The sequence below is a fragment of the Oncorhynchus mykiss genome, chromosome 10 (genome assembly GCF_057628025.1).
Source record: "Oncorhynchus mykiss isolate SJ-2025 chromosome 10, ASM5762802v1, whole genome shotgun sequence".
In the NCBI taxonomy this organism is placed as follows: domain Eukaryota; kingdom Metazoa; phylum Chordata; class Actinopteri; order Salmoniformes; family Salmonidae; genus Oncorhynchus; species Oncorhynchus mykiss.
The window spans coordinates 17,854,351-17,875,874 of NC_143031.1; the positions used below are offsets into that span (position 1 = coordinate 17,854,351).

The 21,524-nt window shown below is 45.1% G+C and overlaps 1 protein-coding gene across 8 annotated transcripts in view; it reads left to right on the top strand.

The window, feature by feature from the left end:
- Window positions 1-21,524, top strand: part of clip2 (CAP-GLY domain containing linker protein 2) — a 70,792-nt gene that overhangs the window by 33,605 nt on the left and 15,663 nt on the right. For 7 of the 8 annotated variants that reach the window (XM_036989823.2, XM_021617636.3, XM_021617635.3 and 4 more), the window contains exons 4-7: window positions 7,385-7,509; window positions 11,800-12,013; window positions 13,533-13,730; window positions 20,765-20,868. In XM_036989823.2, the coding sequence (XP_036845718.2) occupies window positions 7,385-7,509; window positions 11,800-12,013; window positions 13,533-13,730; window positions 20,765-20,868 (641 nt within the window). Of the gene's footprint in view, window positions 1-7,384; window positions 7,510-11,799; window positions 12,014-13,532; window positions 13,731-20,764; window positions 20,869-21,524 lie in introns of those variants that run through there. The other variant, XM_090186053.1, reaches the window with a different exon arrangement.

A 21,524-nucleotide genomic window follows, 5' to 3' on the forward strand; every position in this document is an offset into this window, starting at 1 on the left:
CCTTACAGATCATTGTACGTGTGGGGTACAGATCAAATGTATTTATAAAGCCCTTCTTACATCAGCTGATGTCACAAAGTGCTGTACAGAAACCCAGCCTAAAACCCCAAACAGCAAGCAATGCAGGTGTAGAAGCACGGTGGCTAGGAAAAACTCCCTAGAAAGGCCAGAACCTAGGAAGAAACCTAGAGAGGAACCAGTCTATGAGGGGTGGCCAGTCCTCTTCTGGCTGTGCCGGGTGGAGATTATAACAGAACATGGCCAAGATGTTCAAATGTTCACAGATGACGAGCAGGGTCAAATAATAATAATCAGTGGTTGTCGAGGGTGCAACAGGTCAGCATCTCAGGAGTAAATGTCAGTTGGCTTTTCATAGCTGACCATTCAGAGTATCTTTACCACTCTTGCTGTCTCTAGAGAGTTGAAAACAGCAGGTCTGGGATAGGTAGCATGTCCGGTGAACAGATTAGGGTTCCATAGCCGCTGGCAGTACAGTTGAAACTGGAGCAGCAGCACGACCAGGTGGACTGGGGACAGCAAGGAGTCATCAGGCCAGGTAGTCCTGTGGCATGGTCCTAGGGCTCAGGTCCTCCGGGAGAGAGAAAGAAAGAGAGAGAGCATACTTAAATTCACACAGGACACCGGATAAGACAGGAGAAGTAGTCCAGATATAACAGACTGACCCTAGTCCCCCGACACATAAACTACTGCAGCATAAATACTGGAGGCTGAGACAGGAGGGGTCGGGAGACACTGTGGCCCCATCCGACGATACCCCCGGACAGTGCCAAACAGGCAGGATATAACCCCACCCACTTTGCCAAAGCACAGCCCCCACACCACTAGAGGGATATCTTCAACCATCAACTTACCATCCTGAGACAAGGTCAAGTATAGCCCACAAAGATCTCCGCCACTGCACTACCCAAGGGGGGGGCGCCAACCCGGACAGGAAGATCACGTCAGTGACTCAACCCACTCAAGTGACGCACCCCCTGAGTTTGGTAAACATCATGTGGATAGAGAGCTGTTTATAATGGTCAACATAGGAGGGCCAAGCACATGAAACAGCTCTTTCAGTAGTTTAGTTGGAATAGAGTCCAGTATGCAGCTTGAAGGTTTAGAGGCCATGATTATTTTCATTAATGTGTCAGGAGATATAGTACTAAAACACTTGAGTGAGGTAGTCATTCAAAAATCATGTTAAACACTCACTATTATTGCACACAGAGTGAGTCCATGCAACTTATTATGTATCTTGTTAAGCAAATGTTTTATTCCTAAATGTATTTAGGCTTGCCATGTCAAAGGGGTTGAGTACTTATTGACTCAAGACATTCTAAAAACATAACCCCACTTTGACATTATGGGGTATTGGGGTAATCTCAATTTAATCCATTTGATATTCAGGCTGTAACACAACGAAATGTGGAAAACGTCAAGGGGTGTGAATAATTTCTGATAGTTAACTTCCTTTATCATTATATTGACCTGTGATGCAAACTAATTGTTTCATAGGACTGGTCTTACACATCCTCAATATGATGTCTTAAGAGAGACTAGCATAAGGGCTAAGATATCTGTCTAACCTGCATTTGAAATCATAGATAAAAAAATATCAGAGCCTAATGCTCTGGTGAAGCTCTCTGTGTCTTGGCATTAAAGCGGAGTTGCTCTGAGTCATGTCTCAGGCCAACTTCCAGATAAACAGGAAGTTCGAGAAAGCAGTAGCCAAGTGGAGGCATATGTTGCCGACTCTATGTCTTGGGACTGCTGGCAGGCACACTCAGGCTGTAATATGTGAATCCATCCATCCAACCTGCACCACAAGCCGCCCACTACTGTGTTTTACCTTTCTGCTTTCAGACTGCCTCACTGTTTTCCATCATGGTTTTCTCATCCAAGTCCATGGAAATGGACGGGTTAGGGATGGAAGTTCTGGAACGCCAGGGAACACTCATAACGGCGAACCAGCAACATCTACTATTTTGAAACTGAGGTCTTCTCCTTGTGTTTTGACAAGCTAGGTTGTGGTCTGTTTCATGTAGTATATTTTCCTTGGCGTGAAGGGTGTTTTGGACGCAGTGCGTACAGGTTTACGTAAACAACCTGAGTTAGGAGGAAAGGACTGGACATTCTTTGGGAGTGTTTTTGTTATCTCTTTGTAGATTCACGGGTGATGAATGTGTCCGTCTGCATTGTCAAGTTGGAGCTTCTCTTCTCGGAGGCAGGAAGCAAGGAAGTGAGGATGTTCCAGTGACAGTACTCGTATTTCACATACAAATGCGCACCATATGTGATATATATGTGCGTCACTGTTTTCAGTGATTTACTGTGGATGTGATAGAGTGGCATTCATCACATATTCAACCTGTTTTGACTCACATGGGCACTGTTGATGACTATCACTCTATCTTTAAAAATTGACTATCACTCTATCTTTAAAAATGTATTATTATTATTAACATTTATTTATCGATCAATTCATAATCCTCAACATTAATTTTGCAGTTTTCAACCTCAAACATCTGCAGTTAGCTCTTGAAACAGTGCAACTGATTTGTATGCATTTGATGAATACAAACTTGTAATCCACTGGAAAAAACTGCCCTGTGCTGACAATGACATGTTATCCATAAGGGCAGTGTGCTGTAAATAAGTTTTGCTCTTTCCATTAAGGCAATTACAGTAGGTTCTTCTCTAACCCACTCACAAAAAGGCCTCTGTGTTTCGGGATCAGTCTGGAGAAGATGTGATTCCAAACACTGGGGCAGTAGTCATGAGTCAGATGTTGTGAATTGAACAAAGAGCTGTTCTCCCCAACTCATTTCAGTGACAGACATTTTCCCTCTCTAGGCTACTACATTCACACACAAAAAACTAGTATTATTTATATGATTGTGAATTTCATTCCCTGTGAATTCCCTCTTCCTCTTTATATTGCGTTACAACGTGATGAGAACAGCGTGAGGGCATTATAACATTTTGCTTCATAAGGCATTATACAGCCTTATAATGCATTATTATGTATAGCTCAATTATTATAATACATATGAAGATGGTATCAATAGGAAGTGTTACCAAATTGTGATTTGGAGCTCATTTTTCCCAGTATATACAGTGCTTTCAGAAAGTATTCATACCCCTTGACTTGTTACACATGTTGTGTTACAGCCTGAATTCAAAATGGATTAAAAAAATGTGTTTAAAGATCAACACACAATACCCCATAACGAAAAAGTGAAAACATGTTTTTAGAAATCTTTACAAATTTATTGAAAATGAAATACAGAAAAATCTAATTTACATAACTATTTACAGCCCTGAGTCAATACTTTGTAGAAGCATCTTTGGTGGCGATTACAGCTGAGTCTTTTTGGGTAAGTCTCTAAGAGCTTTGCACTCCGGGATAAAATACTTCAAACTCTGTCAAGTTGATTGTTGATCATTGCTAGACAGTCATTTTCAAGTCTTGCCATACATTTTCAAGCCGATTTAAGTCAAAACTGTAACTAGGTCACTCGGGAACATTCAATGTCATCTTGGTAAGCAACTCCAGTGTAGAGATGTCCATGCGGTTTAGGTTATTGTCCTGCTGAAAGGTGAATTCGACTCCCAGTGTCTGTTGGAAATCAGACTGAAACTGTTTTAAAATCACCTTTGGCCTCATGGTGAAATCCCTGAGCAGTTCCCTTCCTCTCTGGGAACTGAGTTTGTAGTGACTGGGTGTATTGATACACCATCCAAAGCCTAATTAATAACTTCACCATGCTTTTTTTTTTTTTTTTTTTCAAATCAACCAATCGGTGCCCTTCTTTGCTAGGCGTTGGAAAATCTCCCTGGTCTTTGTGGTTGAACCTTTCCTTGAAATTCACTGCTCGATTGAGGGACGTTACAGATGTATGTGGGGTATAGAGATGAGGTAGTCATTAAAAAATCATGTTAACAACTTTTATTGAACAAATAATGAGTCCTTATAATACGATTTGTTAAGCATATTTTGGCTTGCCATAAGAAAGGGGTTGAATACTTATTGACTCAAGGCTTTTCATTTCTACTTTGACATTCTGGGTGTATTGTGTGTTAATCAATGACACATTTCATTTTAATACATTTACACTTCAGGCTGTAACACAACAAAAAGTGGAAAAAGTAAAGGGGTGTGAATACTTTCACAGGGCACTGTAAGCCTTGTGAAGCAATATCTCAGTATCTCTTTTGTTATTTTCCTTTTTTGTGTTATCTCATACTAAAATCAAATGTATTTATATAGCCCTTCGTACATCAGCTGATATCTCAAAGTGCTGTACAGAAACCCAGCCTAAAACCCCAAACAGCAAGCAGTGCAGGTGTAGAAGCATGGTGGCTAGGAAAAACTCCCTAGAAAGGCCAAAACCTAGGAAGAAACCTGGAGAGGAACCAGGCTATGTGGGGTGGCCAGTCCTCTTCTGGCTGTGCCGGGTGGAGATTATAACAGAACATGGCCAAGATGTTCAAATGTTCATAAATGACCAGCATGGTCCAATAATAAGGCAGAACAGTTGAAACTGGAGCAGCAGCACGGCCAGGTGGACTGGGGACAGCAAGGAGTCATCATGTCAGGTAGTCCTGAGGCATGGTCCTAAGGGCTCAGGTCTTCCGAGAGAGAGAAAGAAAGAGAGAGAGAGAGAATTAGAGAGAGCTTACTTAAATTCACACAGGACACCGGATAGGACAAGAGAAGTACTCCAGATATAACAAACTGACCCTAGCCCCCCGACACATAAACTACTGTAGCATAAATACTGGAGGCTGAGACAGGAGGGGTCAGGAGACCCCGTGGCCCCATCCGACGACACCCCCGGACAGGGCCAAACAGGAAGGATATAACCCCACCCACTTTGCCAAAGCACAGCCCCCACACCACTAGAGGGATATCTTCAATCACCAACTTACCATCCTGAGACAAGGCCGAGTATAGCCCACAAAGATCTTCGCCACGGCACAACCCAAGGGGGGGCGCCAACCCAGACAGGAAGATCACATCAGTGACTCAACCCACTCAAGTGACGCACCCCTCTTAGGAACGGTATGAAAGAGCCCCAGTAAGCCAGTGACTCAGCCCCTGTAATAGGGTTAGAGGCAGAGAATCCCAGTGGAAAGAGGGGAACCGGCCAGGCAGAGACAGCAAGGGCAGTTCGTTGCTCCAGAGCCTTTCTGTTCACCTTCTCACTCCTGGGCCAGACTACACTCAATCATATGACCCACTGAAGAGATGAGTCTTCAGTAAAGACTTAAAGGATGAGACCGAGTCTGCGTCTCACATGGATAGGCAAACCATTCCATAAAAATGGAGCTCTATAGGAGAAAGCCCTGCCTCCAGCTGTTTGGTTAGAAATTCTAGGGACAATTAGGAGGCCTGCGTCTTGTGACCGTAGCGTACGTTTAGGTATGTACGGCAGGACCAAATCAGAGAGATAGGTAGGAGCAAGCCCATGTAATGCTTTGTAGGTTAGCAGTAAAACCTTGAAATCAGCCCTTGCCTTGACAGGAAGCCAGTGTAGGGAGGCCAGCACTGGAGTAATATGTTCAAATTTGTTGGTTCTAGTCAGGATTCTTGCAGCCGAATTTAGCACTAACTGAAGTTTATTTAGTGCTTTATCCGGGTAGCCGGAAAGTAGAGCAATGTAGTAGTCTAACCTAGAAGTGACAAAAGCATGGATACATTTTTCTGCATCATTTTTGGACAGAAAGTTTCTGTTTGGAAAAATATATCCTCACAGTCAGAAGTGAAACAATATGGCTGTGAAAGAACAGGAAAGTCCTATGGGGGATTGAAAAGAGAGTGAAAGCTTTACCAGCTTTTGCCATCAGATTAAAACCACACACACGTGAATTTAGACTCAATTTCATTGTCCTGCTCCTTGCAGGGCTTTGAGTAAGAGATACACGCTGGCATAGATGTCATTGTTTGGCCTCTAGGACAATGATTGTTGGTTGTTTGTTAGGTTATTGTTTTGGGTAATCAGGGTTGGGCGGTTTACTTGAGAAATGTGATCCTAGTGAATACGGGAATACGTTTCTTTATCATCTTTCCTGTTCTTCTATCCATTCCTGCTCCTGACCCTCCTGGGGCAGAGATGGGGAAGAGATGACTCAGTCTGAAGGCACGTTGAGGTTGTCTAATTACACATTTATTGAACATTTAATTGAAAGAAATGATAAAGCAGTAGGGTTTATGTTTTCAGATTATCATGTCTAAACACTTGAACTGGCCATTTCCATTCTCAGCTGCAATATTTTGTAACTGTTACTGCATTTGCATCCCTTGGTGGTGGTGCGTTCAATGCATAATTTAGAGGTGAAGTCATTTGTGTTACGGCATGGGAGAGACTCAGCACTGAGCCGAGACTGATCACCCCCAAAGTAGCATGGTGGTCTTTGTGTTTCTCAAACCCCCTGAACCTGCTCTCTGTCTATCTCTCAGTCTGTCTGATCACACTAGTGTAACTGGCTGTGACCTCTTTTCAGGCACCCGAATGTAGGCCATGTCAGCTTTTCCAGTCATGCGCTCCATTGTCACCTCCGAGTTGTCAACGCCGAAGTCTCCCCTCGCGACACTAAGATGCCTGTCTGATTTCACCCTTAAGTGTTGACGTCCTTTAGTGTCACTATGGGATACAGTATTAATGCATAACACTCCGCTTCCACCTAAAATGGCAAGACTCCATTGTCACTGAAAGTAGCCTATTGGTTATTGTTACCTTTTTTGTGGTATACATACCTTATTTTTAAACCTGTAATCTTTACCACAGTTGCTTATGAGAAGAAGGAAAAGTATGTTGCACACTATAATACTTTTTTTTAAACTATACAACATTTGGGGGCCACATATGCCAAAAACAAACACGCAAAAAGAAAAAGAAAGACAACCTCACGTACACCGCTGTCAAATGTCAATGTGCAGCGGGTAGGACGGAATCAGGCGCAGGACATAGAACTGAGTAAAAGACGTACTTTACTCGAAAAGAAACAAATAATATATCCACGCAGGGCAACACACCAGCTCACAGAAGTCTTGAACACTACACTACACTACACTACACGCACAAAACCATGTGGGAACTAGAGGGTTAAATAGGGAATAAATTATAACGAAATGGGAACCAGGTGTGTTCCATCAAGACAAAACAAATGGGAAAAGAAACGTAGATCGGTGGCAGCTAGAAAGCCGGTGACGATGACCGCCGAACGCCGCCCAAACAAGAAGAGGCACCAACTTCAGCGGAAGTTGTGACAACCGCATTTGCAGTTTTTCTATATTTTCTCTTACTATGCAGTGCATTTTGGACATGATCATTACCAAGATGTTGCACTTGTTCACCATGCTCCTTTGTCTTGTCAGGTGGGGGGCACTAAGACAGGAGTGGTGCGCTACGTGGGGGAGACTGACTTTGCCAAGGGTGAGTGGTGCGGCGTGGAGTTGGACGAGCCCCTGGGGAAGAACGACGGTGCAGTGGCTGGAACCAGGTATACAGCATCTGTCACCCATCTCTCTCTCTGCCTCGCTCTCTCTCTCTCCCTCTTTTTCTCTATGTCTATGTCTGTCTGTCTCTCTTTATCTCCCTCCTGCTTGATTTAACTCCCTTGCATGTGTGCACTCTCTCATTCTCTTGCTGGATCTCTGCTGTAAGCTCTCTCTGTATTCCTCTATTCCCCCTTTATCATTCTCTTTCATTCTTTATTTCTATTTTTCTGTCTCTCACTCTCTCCTTTTCTGTCTCTCACTCTCTCCTTTTCTGTCCTACACACACACACACACACACTCTCACATGCACACACACAAACCCCCCCCACACACATACACCTGTCTGGCAGATCTAGCTGTAGGCTTAGTAGTGTCTTCAAAAATCAATTATGTGTGGTTTAGTGTCAGACAAGACGGCATTGTTCTAATTTTAGCTGCAATTCTTCTGTATGGTAGACCATTAGAGCTAGGCGCTCCCCTCTGTAACACAATATTAAACTGAATTATTTTCAAAATGGTGAAAACATGAATCGCCGTGCAAACAGAATATGGCTTCACTCTTCTTCTAATTACAAAATGAATGTCACATTCTGTTTTGAGATGGAACAGTAGCTGTGCAGGCATAAACTAGCGGAACAATGCTCCAGTTCCCTCCACTTTCATATTTGATTTATTGAAACCTGCTTTTGAAAGATTTTACCACTGCAAATATTGCAACTCACTTAACCAGAAGCATGGTTTCCGCCCTCAAAGTGACTGATTTCTAATAAAATACCTGTTGATGTAAGGGAATACTCGACAACGACTAGACATGACTTGTCACAAATCACATTGCAACGCATTTTACAGTAGTATATTATAAATGCCACATAACGGTATAAGTGAATTCACCACAACAAGCTGTTTTATATGGAAACCCATACCCGCTGCAAAAACATTTTAAAATTTAAGCCTCATGATTTGTCAACATGCACAGTTAGTCTGTGCTTCAGTCTGATCAACGGTAGCCTACTGATAACAACCACAGCTGCAGGTAGCCTAGAGAAGCCTACAGTATGCGCTTTACTCACATCTCAGCCAGGGAAAATGTAACGTCATGTTTTTATAGCCTAAGCTATATATTTATAGTGTAAAATAGGCCACATATATTTGTGTTCTGAGAAAATTAGAATTTGATCAAATTTGATTTATATTCATATTTCGGGTGGCTAGGCTACCTAGGCCTTTTTAATCCAAAATGATTGACTGGAATGAATCAATCAACACAAACATGATGACATACTGTATGAGAATATTTGTAATTACAAATGGAAAGGCCTACACGATGCAAGTCTGCATACAGCAAGCTGAAACCTGTTAGTTTTTGTCCAATTGTAGTTTTTGTCTCTTTGTCTGTGTAAAGGGTTCTGATTTTTCATTCTCCCTAGGGCCAGGAGTTTTTCCAGGACTTTTTTTTTTTTTTTACCATATGGCCTGATTAGAAAAATAATCTGTTCCCATCATAGCCCATATAATGTTTTTTTTTTACAGCTGATTTATTACAATGTCATACGCTACCACTAGGATCCAGAGTTGGTCAGGGTAGCCTACTACCAGATCAGGAAAAACTCTGGGCCCCAGGAAAATAATTTGCCCCCCACTTCTCTGGGACCTGTCGTGCCACCTCTCTGGGACCTGTCGTGCCACCTCTCTGGCACCTGTCGTGCCACCTCTCTGGCACCTGTCGTGCCACCTCTCTGGGACCTGTCGTGCCACCTCTCTGGGACCTGTCGTGCCACCTCTCTGGGACCTGTCGTGCAACCTCTCTGGGACCTGTCGTGCCACCTCTCTGGGACCTGTCGTGCCACCTCTCTGGGACCTGTCGTGCCACCTCTCTGGGACCTGTCGTGCCACCTCTCTGGGACCTGTCGTGCCACCTCTCTGGGACCTGTCGTGCCACCTCTCTGGGACCTGTCGTGCCACCTCTCTGGGACCTGTCGTGCCACCTCTCTGGGACCTGTCGTGCCACCTCTCTGGGACCTGTCGTGCCACCTCTGAAATCACCACATAATATGACTATTTGTATGATCATTTGACATGTTTTTGGTGATGGGGATGGGCTTCCATAGTTTTATGTGGCTCAGTGCAGCCGGCAGTTACTGCAACAATTTCAGACTATATCAGGCTGTTACTGCAATTTCAGGTAAAAACTTAATAAAACAAGTCTCAAATATTAGGAAAATGTCTATACATTTCAAATGTTTCAAAAACATTGCTCTGCTATTACCATTTTTACTGTAGGGCTGTTGGCTCAACTAGACAATTCTGTTTACACTACCCTGCTTCAAGGGGGGCAACTGTCGGGCAGGTGTCGTGCGCTACCTCCGGAGGTAGTGGTCGAGACGTAGCAAGTACACAAGTTTACATTTTAGTAATACACTACCGGTCAAAAGTTTTACTCATTCAAGGGTTTTTCTTTATTTTTACTATTTTTTATATTGTAAAATAATAGTGACTACATCAAAACTATGAAATAACACATATGGAGTCATGTCGTAACCAAAAAAGTGTTAAACAAATCAAAATATATTTTATATTTGAGATTCTTCAAATAGCCACCCTTTGCCTTGATGACAGCTTTGCACACTCTTGGCATTCTCTCAACCAGCTTCATGAAGTAGTCACCTGGAATGTATTTCAATTAACTGGTGTGTGCCTTCTTAAACGTTCATTTGTGGAATTTCTTTCCTTCTTAATGCCTTGATGACAGCTTTGCTCACTCTTGGCATTCTCTCAACCAGCTTCACCTGGAATGCTTTTCCAACAGTCTGGAAGGAGTTCCTACATATGTTAGGGAGTTGGCTGCTTTTCCTTCACTCTGTGGTCAGACTCATCCCAAACCATCTCAATTTGGTTGAGGTCAGGGGATTGTGGAGGCCAGATCATCTGATGCAGCACTCCATCACTCTCCTTCTTGGTAAAATAGCACTTACACAGCCGGGAGGTGTGTTGGGTCATTGTCCTGTTGAAAAACAAATGATAGCCCAAACCAGATGGGATGGCGTATCGCTGCAGAATGCTGTGGTAGCCATGCTGGTTAAGTGTGCCTTGAATTCTAAATAAATCCCAGACAGTGTCACCAGCAAAGCACCCCCACACCATAACACCTCCTCCTCCATGCTTTACGTTGGGAAATACACATGCAAAGATCATCTGTTCACCCACACCGCGTCTCACAATGACACGGTGGTTGGAACCAAAAATCTCCAATTTGGAATCCAGACCAAAGGACAAATTTCCACCGGTCTAATGTCCATTTCTGGTGTTTCTTGGCCCAAGCAAGTCTCTTCTTCTTATTGGTGTCCTTTAGTAGTGGTTTCTTTGCAGCAATTTGACCATGAAGGTCTGATTCACACAGTCTCTTCTGAACAGTTGATGTTGAGATGTGTCTGTTACATGAACTCTGTGAAGCATTTATTTGGGCTGCAATTTCTCAGGCTAGTAATTCTAATGAACGTATCCTCTGCAGCAGAGGTAACTCTGGATCTTCCATTCCTGTGGTGGTCCTCATGAGAGCCAGTTTCATCATAGCGCTTTGTTTTTTGTGACTGCACTTGAAGAAACGTTCAAAGTTCTTGAAATGTTCCGTATTGACTGACCTTCATGTCTTAAAGTAATGATGGACTGTAATTTATCTTTGCTTATTTGAGGTGTTCTGTCCATAATAAGGACTTGGTCTTTCACCAAATAGGGCTATCTTCTGTATACCCTCTACCTTGTCACAATATAACTGATTGGCTCAAACGCATTAAGAAGGAAAGAAATTCCACAAATGAACCTTTAAGAAGCCTGTTATTAATTTAAATACATTCCAGGTGACTACCTCATGAAGTTGGTTGAGAAAATCCCAAGAGTGTGCAAAACTGTCATCAAGGCAAAGGGTGGCTTTTTGAAGAATCTCAAATATTTTGATTTGTTTAACACTTTTTTGGTTACTACATGATTCCATATGTGTTATTTCATAGTTTTGGTGTCTTCACTATTATTCTACAATTCAGACAACAGTAAAAAATTAAGAAAAACCCTTGAATGAGTAGGTGTTCTAAAACTTTTGACTGGTAGTGTATGTGTTTCCAATGGTATTTTTCCAAAAAGTGTACTACCTACCTACGGTTAGAGCTAGGTTTAGAATAATGGTTAAACTAAGGGTTAAGGTTAGGGTTAGTAGATAGTTAGTTGAAATGTTACTGATAGTCTACAGATGGACTATCCAAATAAATTGGTACAGAGATTTCTCCTCTCCTCTAACCCAGGTACTTCCAGTGTCCGCCCAGGTTTGGCCTGTTCGCACCCATCCACAAGGTGATCCGCATCGGCTTCCCCTCCACCAGCCCAGCCAAGACCAAGAAGAGCAAGCGGATGGCCATGGGGGTGTCGTCGCTAGCCCACAGCCCCAGCAGTTCATCCATCAGCTCTGTTAGCTCTGTGGCTTCCTCGGTGGGCGGACGGCCAAGCCGCACTGGCCTGGTGAGAGATACACATGCATACATACACACACACACCAATGTATTTTCATGACTATAACTGCACGACTAATGGGCTTGTATGTGCACATTCATTAAAAACTTCTCCTAGGTTCTTGATCAGAGAGGACAACGATCCCAAAGTGTCTTATAGGACAAGTGTTTAACTGCTTTCTCCACATTTTTGCAGACCCTCAGAAATCTGACACACACAAACAGACTGAAAGGAAGAGACAGACAGAGAGAAAAAGATTTAGAGAGATTTAGAGAGGACAAAGAGGGGTGTTTGCATGAAAGACAAAGGAGACATGCAATACATGAAACAAGATACATATGGTATTTGGCCAAAGAGAAAGATGTTAAGAGAAAAAAATCACAGATGAACGCAGTAGACACATTACATAGAATACTAAAAACACGTTGGCTATTGAGGAACAGCACATACATACACAAGAGAAACAAAGAGTTAGTATTGGTATCTTATGAGTATTCATGAAAATGTCTCTGTGTACTCTGAATCCCCTCCCCCTCCTGTCAGTCAGGTGACATATTTGGAAGAGTAGGCATAGGATGTGCATGTAGCACATTGGGTTAATTAACCGTTTCCCATCAGCCAGCATTAGGACGCTCTAATTATAACTGTCTGGCATGCTCTCACTCAGGCGGTCATCTTAGTGCTTGCCCTAGGGCTGATGTACAATACAGACACACCTTCTCTATTGTCATCAAACAGAGTCTGCTGTAGTCACACTGTCACTATACCTTTCGTTGCCTCAGATGTGTGTGTGTGAACATGCCCCTGGGGGACCCAGTTTGGTCCTTCATCTGTCCCCTTCTTCACTTACTCCCTAAATACTATTTTGATGACAATGCAGATCTGTTCAAATCACGTGTCTAGGCCGGGGGTAGGCAATTCTGGTTCGAGGACCATATCGGGACTTGGTTCATCAAAGTAATTTGCGGGTGGGAAAAATATATGTATTATCATGTCTACATACTTTCTATTTTGCTTTAGACCTTCAAGTGTCAACTTCAAGTCATTTTTTAATCCAAAATAATGTAAATAAAAAAAAATATATATATTAAAAAAAAGGAATCCACAGACATCTACCATTTTATTGGCTTGTGGGCCGGATCCGGCATGGTGTCATATGTTGCCCACCCATGGTGCAGACCTGTATTTATGTTTAGTTTTCTCCTACTTTGTTTTTCTAATGCTCCAAGACTAAATTAAAGCCCTCAACCTGAATGAAATAATAATCCAACCATATCATGAAAGCACTGATCCATGCAGAATGAAAAGAACTTATGTGATTTGGTAATGTAAGCACTCCTTTTCCTTGTGTTTTTAATTGAGTATGTATCTATTTGTTCATGTGTAATGCTACAAGACACATTTCCTCTAATCCTATCTCCTTCTCTGCCTCCTTTCCTCTGTTTTTTCCTCACTTCCTCCTTCTCTCACTCCATTATTCTCTCATTCTGCCACCTCCTTCCCCCACCACCTCACTCCCCCTCCATAGCTCACGGAGACGTCGTCGCGCTATGCCCGCAAGATCTCTGGCACCACTGCGCTGCAGGAGGCACTGAAGGAGAAACAGCAGCACATCGAGCAGCTGCTGGCCGAGCGGGACCTGGAGCGGGCCGAGGTGGCCAAGGCCACCAGCCACATCTGTGAGGTAGAGAAGGAGCTCAACGCCCTCAAGGCCCAGCACCTGCAGGTAGGCAGTAGCCTGAGTGCCAGTCTGTTTTGGATTTATTTGGACTGAAAATAGTTTGGTGTAGTGGAGCAGGTGTGTAATGCTGTACATCCCTGGAACTGACTGACACACGAATGTCTGCATGTACATGTACACATTTACACATTTACACATGTACAGTACACACACATACAAACATGTTCATACTCATGCAAGCAAATAAATCAACACACACACATACACATTTACTTAGTCTATACTGTACTTAGCCTTGTTTACTAGACTCATAGATGTACTAGCCTGTGAATAATGGTTCGCCTGGAGATCTGCATCGTTCATAAACAAGCCCGAGCCTCAAATTCATGAAGCAATTCAAAGTGGAATGTTATCTTCCATGATGTCTCTTTGCTAGACAAGGTGCACACTCGTTTTGCATTGCCCTAGGTGGTTGGCAAGTTCACTAATGGAACGGGTTAAAATGTGCAAACTCCGCCCACCCGCGATGCAAAATGAATGTGGCCAAGGGAAGTAAGTCCAGTGCTCTCAACCAATCAGGTGACAGTGTTTATAGCGGAAAGAAAGAGGATCTTGGCCTTGGGCTAGCCATACCAAAGTTTATGTCTCTCACCATGCTGTGTCAAAGGCACACGGCTAGGAAATAAACTAGCATTTATTTCACTAGAAAGTTTCGAGAACTTCCTATTTTTCCCTAGAAAGACCATAGCAAGACAGTGGCAATGGCAAAGCATTAAATAGCATGCCACACAAACCTTTCTTTTACGTGATTCACAAAAACAATATAACTGTGATGACTGTGTGAAACAGAACGCTGGAAGAATGTTTTTTTTGCCTTACAAGGAAAATTGGTCTATTGGTTTATTCAGATCCCCATTAGATGTTACATTAGCAACAGCAGCTACTCTTCCCAGGGGCCACTGCATGTTGAGTCTGATTCCAGATCTGTTTGAGCTGCTATTGCACATTGGCCATAGGAATTGGCAGCACACCACAAGAGATCTGGGACCAGCATGTTGTTATATAATGTAGGTTGGCCCGACAAAGATTGTTTTGTTCAGAATGTGGGATAACGACGGTACAATGATGACAGTGTGGCTGCTTCCAAAAGGCCCCATATCCTCTATATAGTGCATTACGTTACACCAGAGACCTATGGGTGCGAGTATGTTGTGTGCAGTGACGGGTATTTGAAATGGCATCATTTCCCCTACATAGTGCACTACAAAGGGAATAGGGTACCATTTCAGATGCATGCTGTAACTGTCACTGCATGCTGTCACCCACTCTGTGGCTCAGCCAGGGAAATGTCCTAAATTAGTCTGCCATTAGTCTGCCCATATTGATGAGTCAATGGCTGGGCTCTTGACTGCAATAAGAGAAAAGCAAGTGCATATTTAAATTTACATCCAGAATGACTTACAGCAGCAATTAGGGTTAAGTTCCTCGCTCAAGGCCACAGACAGATTTTTCACATATCAGTCAGACACACAGTATGAATGTGTACTGTACATTAAGCTGTACATTAAGCATAGTCCAGGACTTAAAAGCATTCTCAATGGTGATGTTCCAATGAAAGAATGCTATTGTAGTTGTCATGTACTGTCATGTTGTGTCTTGTCTCTGTCCTTTCCCTTCACCCTGTCTCCCTCTGCTGGTCGTTGTTAGGTTACCTTTTCTCCTCCTCTTTCCCCCAGCTGTGCCTTGTCTCCTCCTAACTACCCATTCACCCCGTTTCCCACCTGTTCCCTTTTTCCCTCTGATTAGGTCCCTATATCTCTCTCTGTTTTTGTTCCTGTCCTTGTCGGATTCTTGTTTGTTGTGTTTCATGCCTGAACCAGACTGTCGTCATGTTTGCTGTAACCTTGTCTTGTCCTGTCGGAATCTGCCGGTCCGTCTGAGCCTACCTATGTTTGGTAATTAAAGAAGCTCTGTCTAAGTTAATTCGCTTTTGGGTCCTCATTCACGCACCGTAACAGAAGAATCCGACCAAGAATGGACCCAGCGACTTCGGATCCTCTCCACTCAGCCGTCGGGATCCAGGGAGCGATGCTAGGCAGACACGAGCAGGAAGTGTCTGCTGCTCGACATGCCGTTGAGACCCTGGCCACCCAAGTCTCCAACCTCACAGAACAGGTTCACCATCTCCGCCTCGATCCACCGGCCACTTCCAGGGCTTTCGAATCTCCGGAGCCCAGAATCAATAACCCGCCGTGTTACTCTGGGGAGCCCACTGAATGCCGCTCGTTCCTCACCCAGTGTGATATTGTGTTTTCTCTCCAGCCCAACACTTACTCCAGGAGCACTGCTCGTGTCGCCTACGTCATATCTCTCCTTATTGGACGGGCTCGTGAGTGGGGCACGGCAATCTGGGAGGCAAGGGCTGAGTGTACTAACCAGTATCAGGACTTTAAGGAGGAGATGATACGGGTTTTTGATCGATCTGTTTTTGGGGAGGAGGCTTCCAGGGCCCTGTCTTCCCTATGTCAAGGCAATCGATCCATAACAGACTACTCTATTGAGTTTCGCACTCTTGCTGTCTCCAGTGGCTGGAACGAGCCGGCCTTGCTCGCTCGTCTTCTGGAGGGTCTCCGCGCAGAGGTAAAGGATGAGATTCTCTCCCGGGAGGTTCCTTCCAGCGTGGATTCCTTGATTGAACTCGCTATTCGCATTGAGCGACGGGTTGATCTTCGTCACCGAGCTCGTGGAAAGGAGCTCGCGCTCTCCGTCGCCCCCCTCTCCGCATCACTACCATCTTCCTCTGCCGGCTCGGGTGCTGAGCCCATGCAGCTGGGAGGTATCCGCATCTCGACTAAGGAGAGGGAACGGAGAATCACCAACCGCCTCTGTCTCTATTGCGGTTCCGCTGGTCATTTTGTCACTTCATGTCCAGTAAAAGGCCAGAGCTCGTCAGTAAGCGGAGGGCTACTGGTGAGCGCTACTACTCCTGTCTCTCCTTCAAGATCCTGCACTACCTTGTCGGTCCATCTACGCTGGACCGGTTCGTCAGCTTCCTGCAGTGCCTTAATAGACTCTGGGGCGGAGGGCTGTTTTATGGACGAGACCTGGGCTCGGGAACATGACATTCCTCTCAGACAGTTAAAGGAGCCCACGGCCTTGTTCGCCCTGGATGGTAGTCCTCTCCCCAGGATTCAGCGTGAGACGCTACCTTTAACCCTCACTGTTTCTGGTAATCATAGTGAAACCATTTCTTTTTTAATTTTTCGTTCACCTTTTACACCTGTTGTTTTGGGCCATCCCTGGCTAGTTTGTCATAATCCTTCCATTAATTGGTCTAGTAATTCTATCCTCTCCTGGAACGTCTCTTGTCATGTGAAATGTTTAATGTCTGCTATCCCTCCTGTTTCCTCTGTCTCTTCTTCACAGGAGGAGCCTGGTGATTTGACAGGGGTGCCGGAGGAATATCACGATCTGCGCACGGTGTTCAGTCGGTCCAGGGCCACCTCTCTTCCTCCACACCGGTCGTATGATTGTAGTATTGATCTCCTTCCGGGAACCACCCCCCCCCGGGGTAGACTATACTCTCTGTCGGCTCCCGAACGTAAGGCTCTCGAAGATTATTTGTCTGTAGCTCTTGACGCCGGTACCATAGTCCCCTCCTCCTCTCCCGCCGGAGCGGGGTTTTTTTTTGTCAAGAAGAAGGACGGGTCTCTGCGCCCCTGCATAGATTATCGAGGGCTGAATGACATAACAGTGAAGAATCGTTATCCGCTTCCTCTTATGTCTTCAGCCTTCGAGATCCTGCAGGGAGCCAGGTTTTTCACTAAGTTGGACCTTCGTAACGCTTACCATCTCGTGCGCATCAGGGAGGGGGACGAGTGGAAGACGGCGTTTAACACTCCGTTAGGGCACTTTGAATACCGGGTTCTTCCTTTCGGCCTCGCTAACGCTCCAGCTGTCTTTCAGGCATTAGTCAATGATGTCCTGAGAGACATGCTGAACATCTTTGTTTTCGTTTACCTTGACGATATCCTGATTTTTTCACCGTCACTCCAGATTCATGTTCAGCACGTTCGACGTGTCCTCCAGCGCCTTTTAGAGAATTGTCTTTTTGTGAAGGCTGAGAAGTGCACTTTTCATGCCTCCTCCGTCACATTTCTCGGTTCTGTTATTTCCGCTGAAGGCATTAAGATGGATCCCGCTAAGTTCCAAGCTGTCATTGATTGGCCCGTCCCTAAGTCACGCGTCGAGCTGCAGCGCTTTCTCGGCTTCGCGAACTTCTATCGTCGTTTCATCCGTAATTTCGGTCAGGTGGCAGCTCCTCTCACAGCCCTTACTTCTGTCAAGACGTGCTTTAAGTGGTCCGTTTCCGCCCAGGGAGCTTTTGATCTCCTCAAGAATCGTTTTACATCCGCTCCTATCCTTGTTACACCTGACGTCTCTAGACAGTTCGTTGTCGAGGTTGACGCGTCAGAGGTGGGCGTGGGAGCCATTCTTTCTCAGCGCTCCCTCTCTGACGACAAGGTCCACCCATGCGCGTATTTTTCTCATCGCCTGTCGCCGTCGGAACGTAACTATGATGTGGGTAACCGCGAACTGCTCGCCATCCGCTTAGCCCTAGGCGAATGGCGACAGTGGTTGGAGGGGGCGACCGTTCCTTTTGTCGTTTGGACTGACCATAGGAACCTTGAGTACATCCGTTCTGCCAAACGACTTAATGCGCGTCAGGCGCGTTGGGCGCTGTTTTTCGCTCGTTTCGAGTTCGTGATTTCTTATCGTCCGGGCTCTAAGAACACCAAGCCTGATGCTTTGTCTCGTCTCTTCAGTTCTTCAGTAGCCTCCACTGACCCCGAGGGGATTCTCCCTGAGGGGCGTGTTGTCGGGTTGACTGTCTGGGGAATTGAGAGGCAGGTAAAACAAGCGCTCACTCACACTCCGTCGCTGCGCGCTTGTCCTAGGAACCTTCTTTTCGTTCCCGTTCCTACTCGTCTGGCCGTTCTTCAGTGGGCTCACTCTGCCAAGTTAGCCGGCCACCCTGGCGTTCGGGGTACGCTTGCTTCCATTCGCCAGCGTTTTTGGTGGCCCACCCGGGAGCATGACACGCGTCGTTTCGTGGCTGCTTGTTCGGCCTGCGCGCAGACTAAGTCCGGTAACTCTCCTCCTGCCGGCCGTCTCAGGCCGCTTCCTATTCCCTCTCGACCGTGGTCTCACATCGCCTTAGATTTTGTCACCGGACTGCCTTCGTCAGCGGGGAAGACTGTTATTCTTACGGTTGTCGATAGGTTCTCTAAGGCGGCTCATTTCATTCCCCTTGCTAAGCTTCCTTCTGCTAAAGAGACGGCACAAATCATCATCGAGAATGTTTTCAGAATTCATGGCCTTCCGTCAGACGTCGTTTCGGACAGAGGTCCGCAATTCACGTCTCAATTTTGGAGGGAGTTTTGCCGTTTGATTGGGGCTTCCGTCAGTCTCTCTTCCGGCTTTCACCCCCAGTCTAACGGTCAAGCAGAACGGGCCAATCAGACTATTGGTCGCATCTTACGCAGTCTTTCTTTTCGTAACCCTGCGTCTTGGTCAGAACAGCTCCCCTGGGCAGACAACGCCCACAACTCGCTTCCTTCGTCTGCGACCGGGCTATCTCCTTTTCAGAGTAGCCTCGGGTACCAGCCTCCGCTGTTCTCATCTCAGTTCGCCGAGTCCAGCGTCCCCTCCGCTCAGGCTTTTGTCCAACGTTGCGAGCGCACCTGGAAGAGGGTCAGGTCTGCACTTTGCCGTTATAGGACGCAGACTGTGAGGGCTGCTAATAAGCGTAGAACTAAGAGTCCTAGATATTGTCGCGGTCAGAGAGTTTGGCTCTCCACTCAGAACCTTCCCCTTAAGACGGCTTCTCGCAAGTTGACCCCGCGGTTCATTGGTCCGTTCCGTATTTCTCGGGTCATTAATCCTGTCGCAGTTCGACTTCTTCTTCCGCGATACCTTCGTCGCGTCCACCCGGTCTTCCATGTCTCCTGCATCAAGCCCGTCCTTCGCGCCCCCGCTCGTCTTCCCCCCCCCCCCCCATCCTTGTCGAGGGCGCACCCATCTACAGGGTCCGTAGAATTTTGGACATGCGTCCTCGGGGCCGTGGTCACCAGTACCTCGTAGATTGTGAGGGGTACGGTCCTGAGGAGAGGAGTTGGGTTCCCTCTCGGGACGTGCTGGACCGTGCGCTGATCGAGGATTTCCTCCGTTGCCGCCAGGTTTCCTCCTCGAGTGCGCCAGGAGGCGCTCGGTGAGTGGGGGGGTACTGTCATGTACTGTCATGTTGTGTCTTGTCTCTGTCCTTTCCCTTCACCCTGTCTCCCTCTGCTGGTCGTTGTTAGGTTACCTTTTCTCCTCCTCTTTCCCCCAGCTGTGCCTTGTCTCCTCCTAACTACCCATTCACCCCGTTTCCCACCTGTTCCCTTTTTCCCTCTGATTAGGTCCCTATATCTCTCTCTGTTTTTGTTCCTGTCCTTGTCGGATTCTTGTTTGTTGTGTTTCATGCCTGAACCAGACTGTCGTCATGTTTGCTGTAACCTTGTCTTGTCCTGTCGGAATCTGCCGGTCCGTCTGAGCCTACCTATGTTTGGTAATTAAAGAAGCTCTGTCTAAGTTAATTCGCTTTTGGGTCCTCATTCACGCACCGTAACAGTAGTAGTGTGTGCTGTAAATCCTTGGCACACACACACACACTTAGTGTACTAAGTGTTGCTTACCAGACTCACATCGCTACTTACCTGTCAAGAAAGCATCTCCAATGTGCTCTTGTTCGCCCGAGGATTTGCATCAAGTAATTCTCCATTGAAAGGGCTTTTTTGGTCCAGGACTAAACTTGTCCCGGAAAACCGACCCTTATTGTATAATCTACAGACTTGACAAAGAAATCTACTCAACTTGACAATGAAAACATGATTCATTTAATCAATGTTTCTGTCACTGTACATGTGAACCAGGCCTAAATTAGTAGGGGTAAGTGTTTGTCTACTTACTGTCAAATCACTCTCGGTGATGGCATGGTACACTTCATCACTGATATTGTTTGTTTTCTCTGGTTACAGTATGTCACAGAGACGGAGAGCAACCTCCATCAAGTCAAAACTCTGTTGGCCAGCACTCAGAAGGACAAAGTAGAGCTAGCCAATCAGCTTGAAGAAGAGAAAAGGTACAATGTTGGGGATTTCTATGGAGTAATCTGGCTGGTTTGGCCTTGTTAGGGCAATCATTTGTGAACAAGATGTGACAGATAAATATATAAATACTACATTTCACAGAGCAATTTAATATCCTATTTTAATATAGGTATATATATATATCCTGTTGTCATAAAATAAAAATATGACAACAGGATATTATTATTATTATTATTCACATCTTGGCCATTGAAACTAATGCAAAAACCTTCCTGTGACCTGTAGATTAAAAACTTCTTCACACCTACATCCTAAAACAGAATCCATTTGGGGTACTAAGAAGAACATTTCTAGCTCATTGTCATTGTCATATGCCTTGTTTTTGAAAGACATAACCGTTTATTAGCTAGCCGCTAGAGTTGGGCGGTATCCAGATGTTCATACCGTTTCTGTACCATACCGCAGTAGACGGTATTACCGAATGTGCACAAAACTGTTTAGTCAACAGGGATCTTGCTCCAGGAGGGGATTGAATGTCTTTGCTGTAACCAAGAAGCTTGATCTTGACATCTAGCCACTTATCTAGCAAGTTAGCAAACCTAATGCATAGCATCTTAGATTTCTTATACACTGAACAAAAATATAAACGCAACATGTAAAGTCTAGCTCCCATGTTTTATGAGCTGAA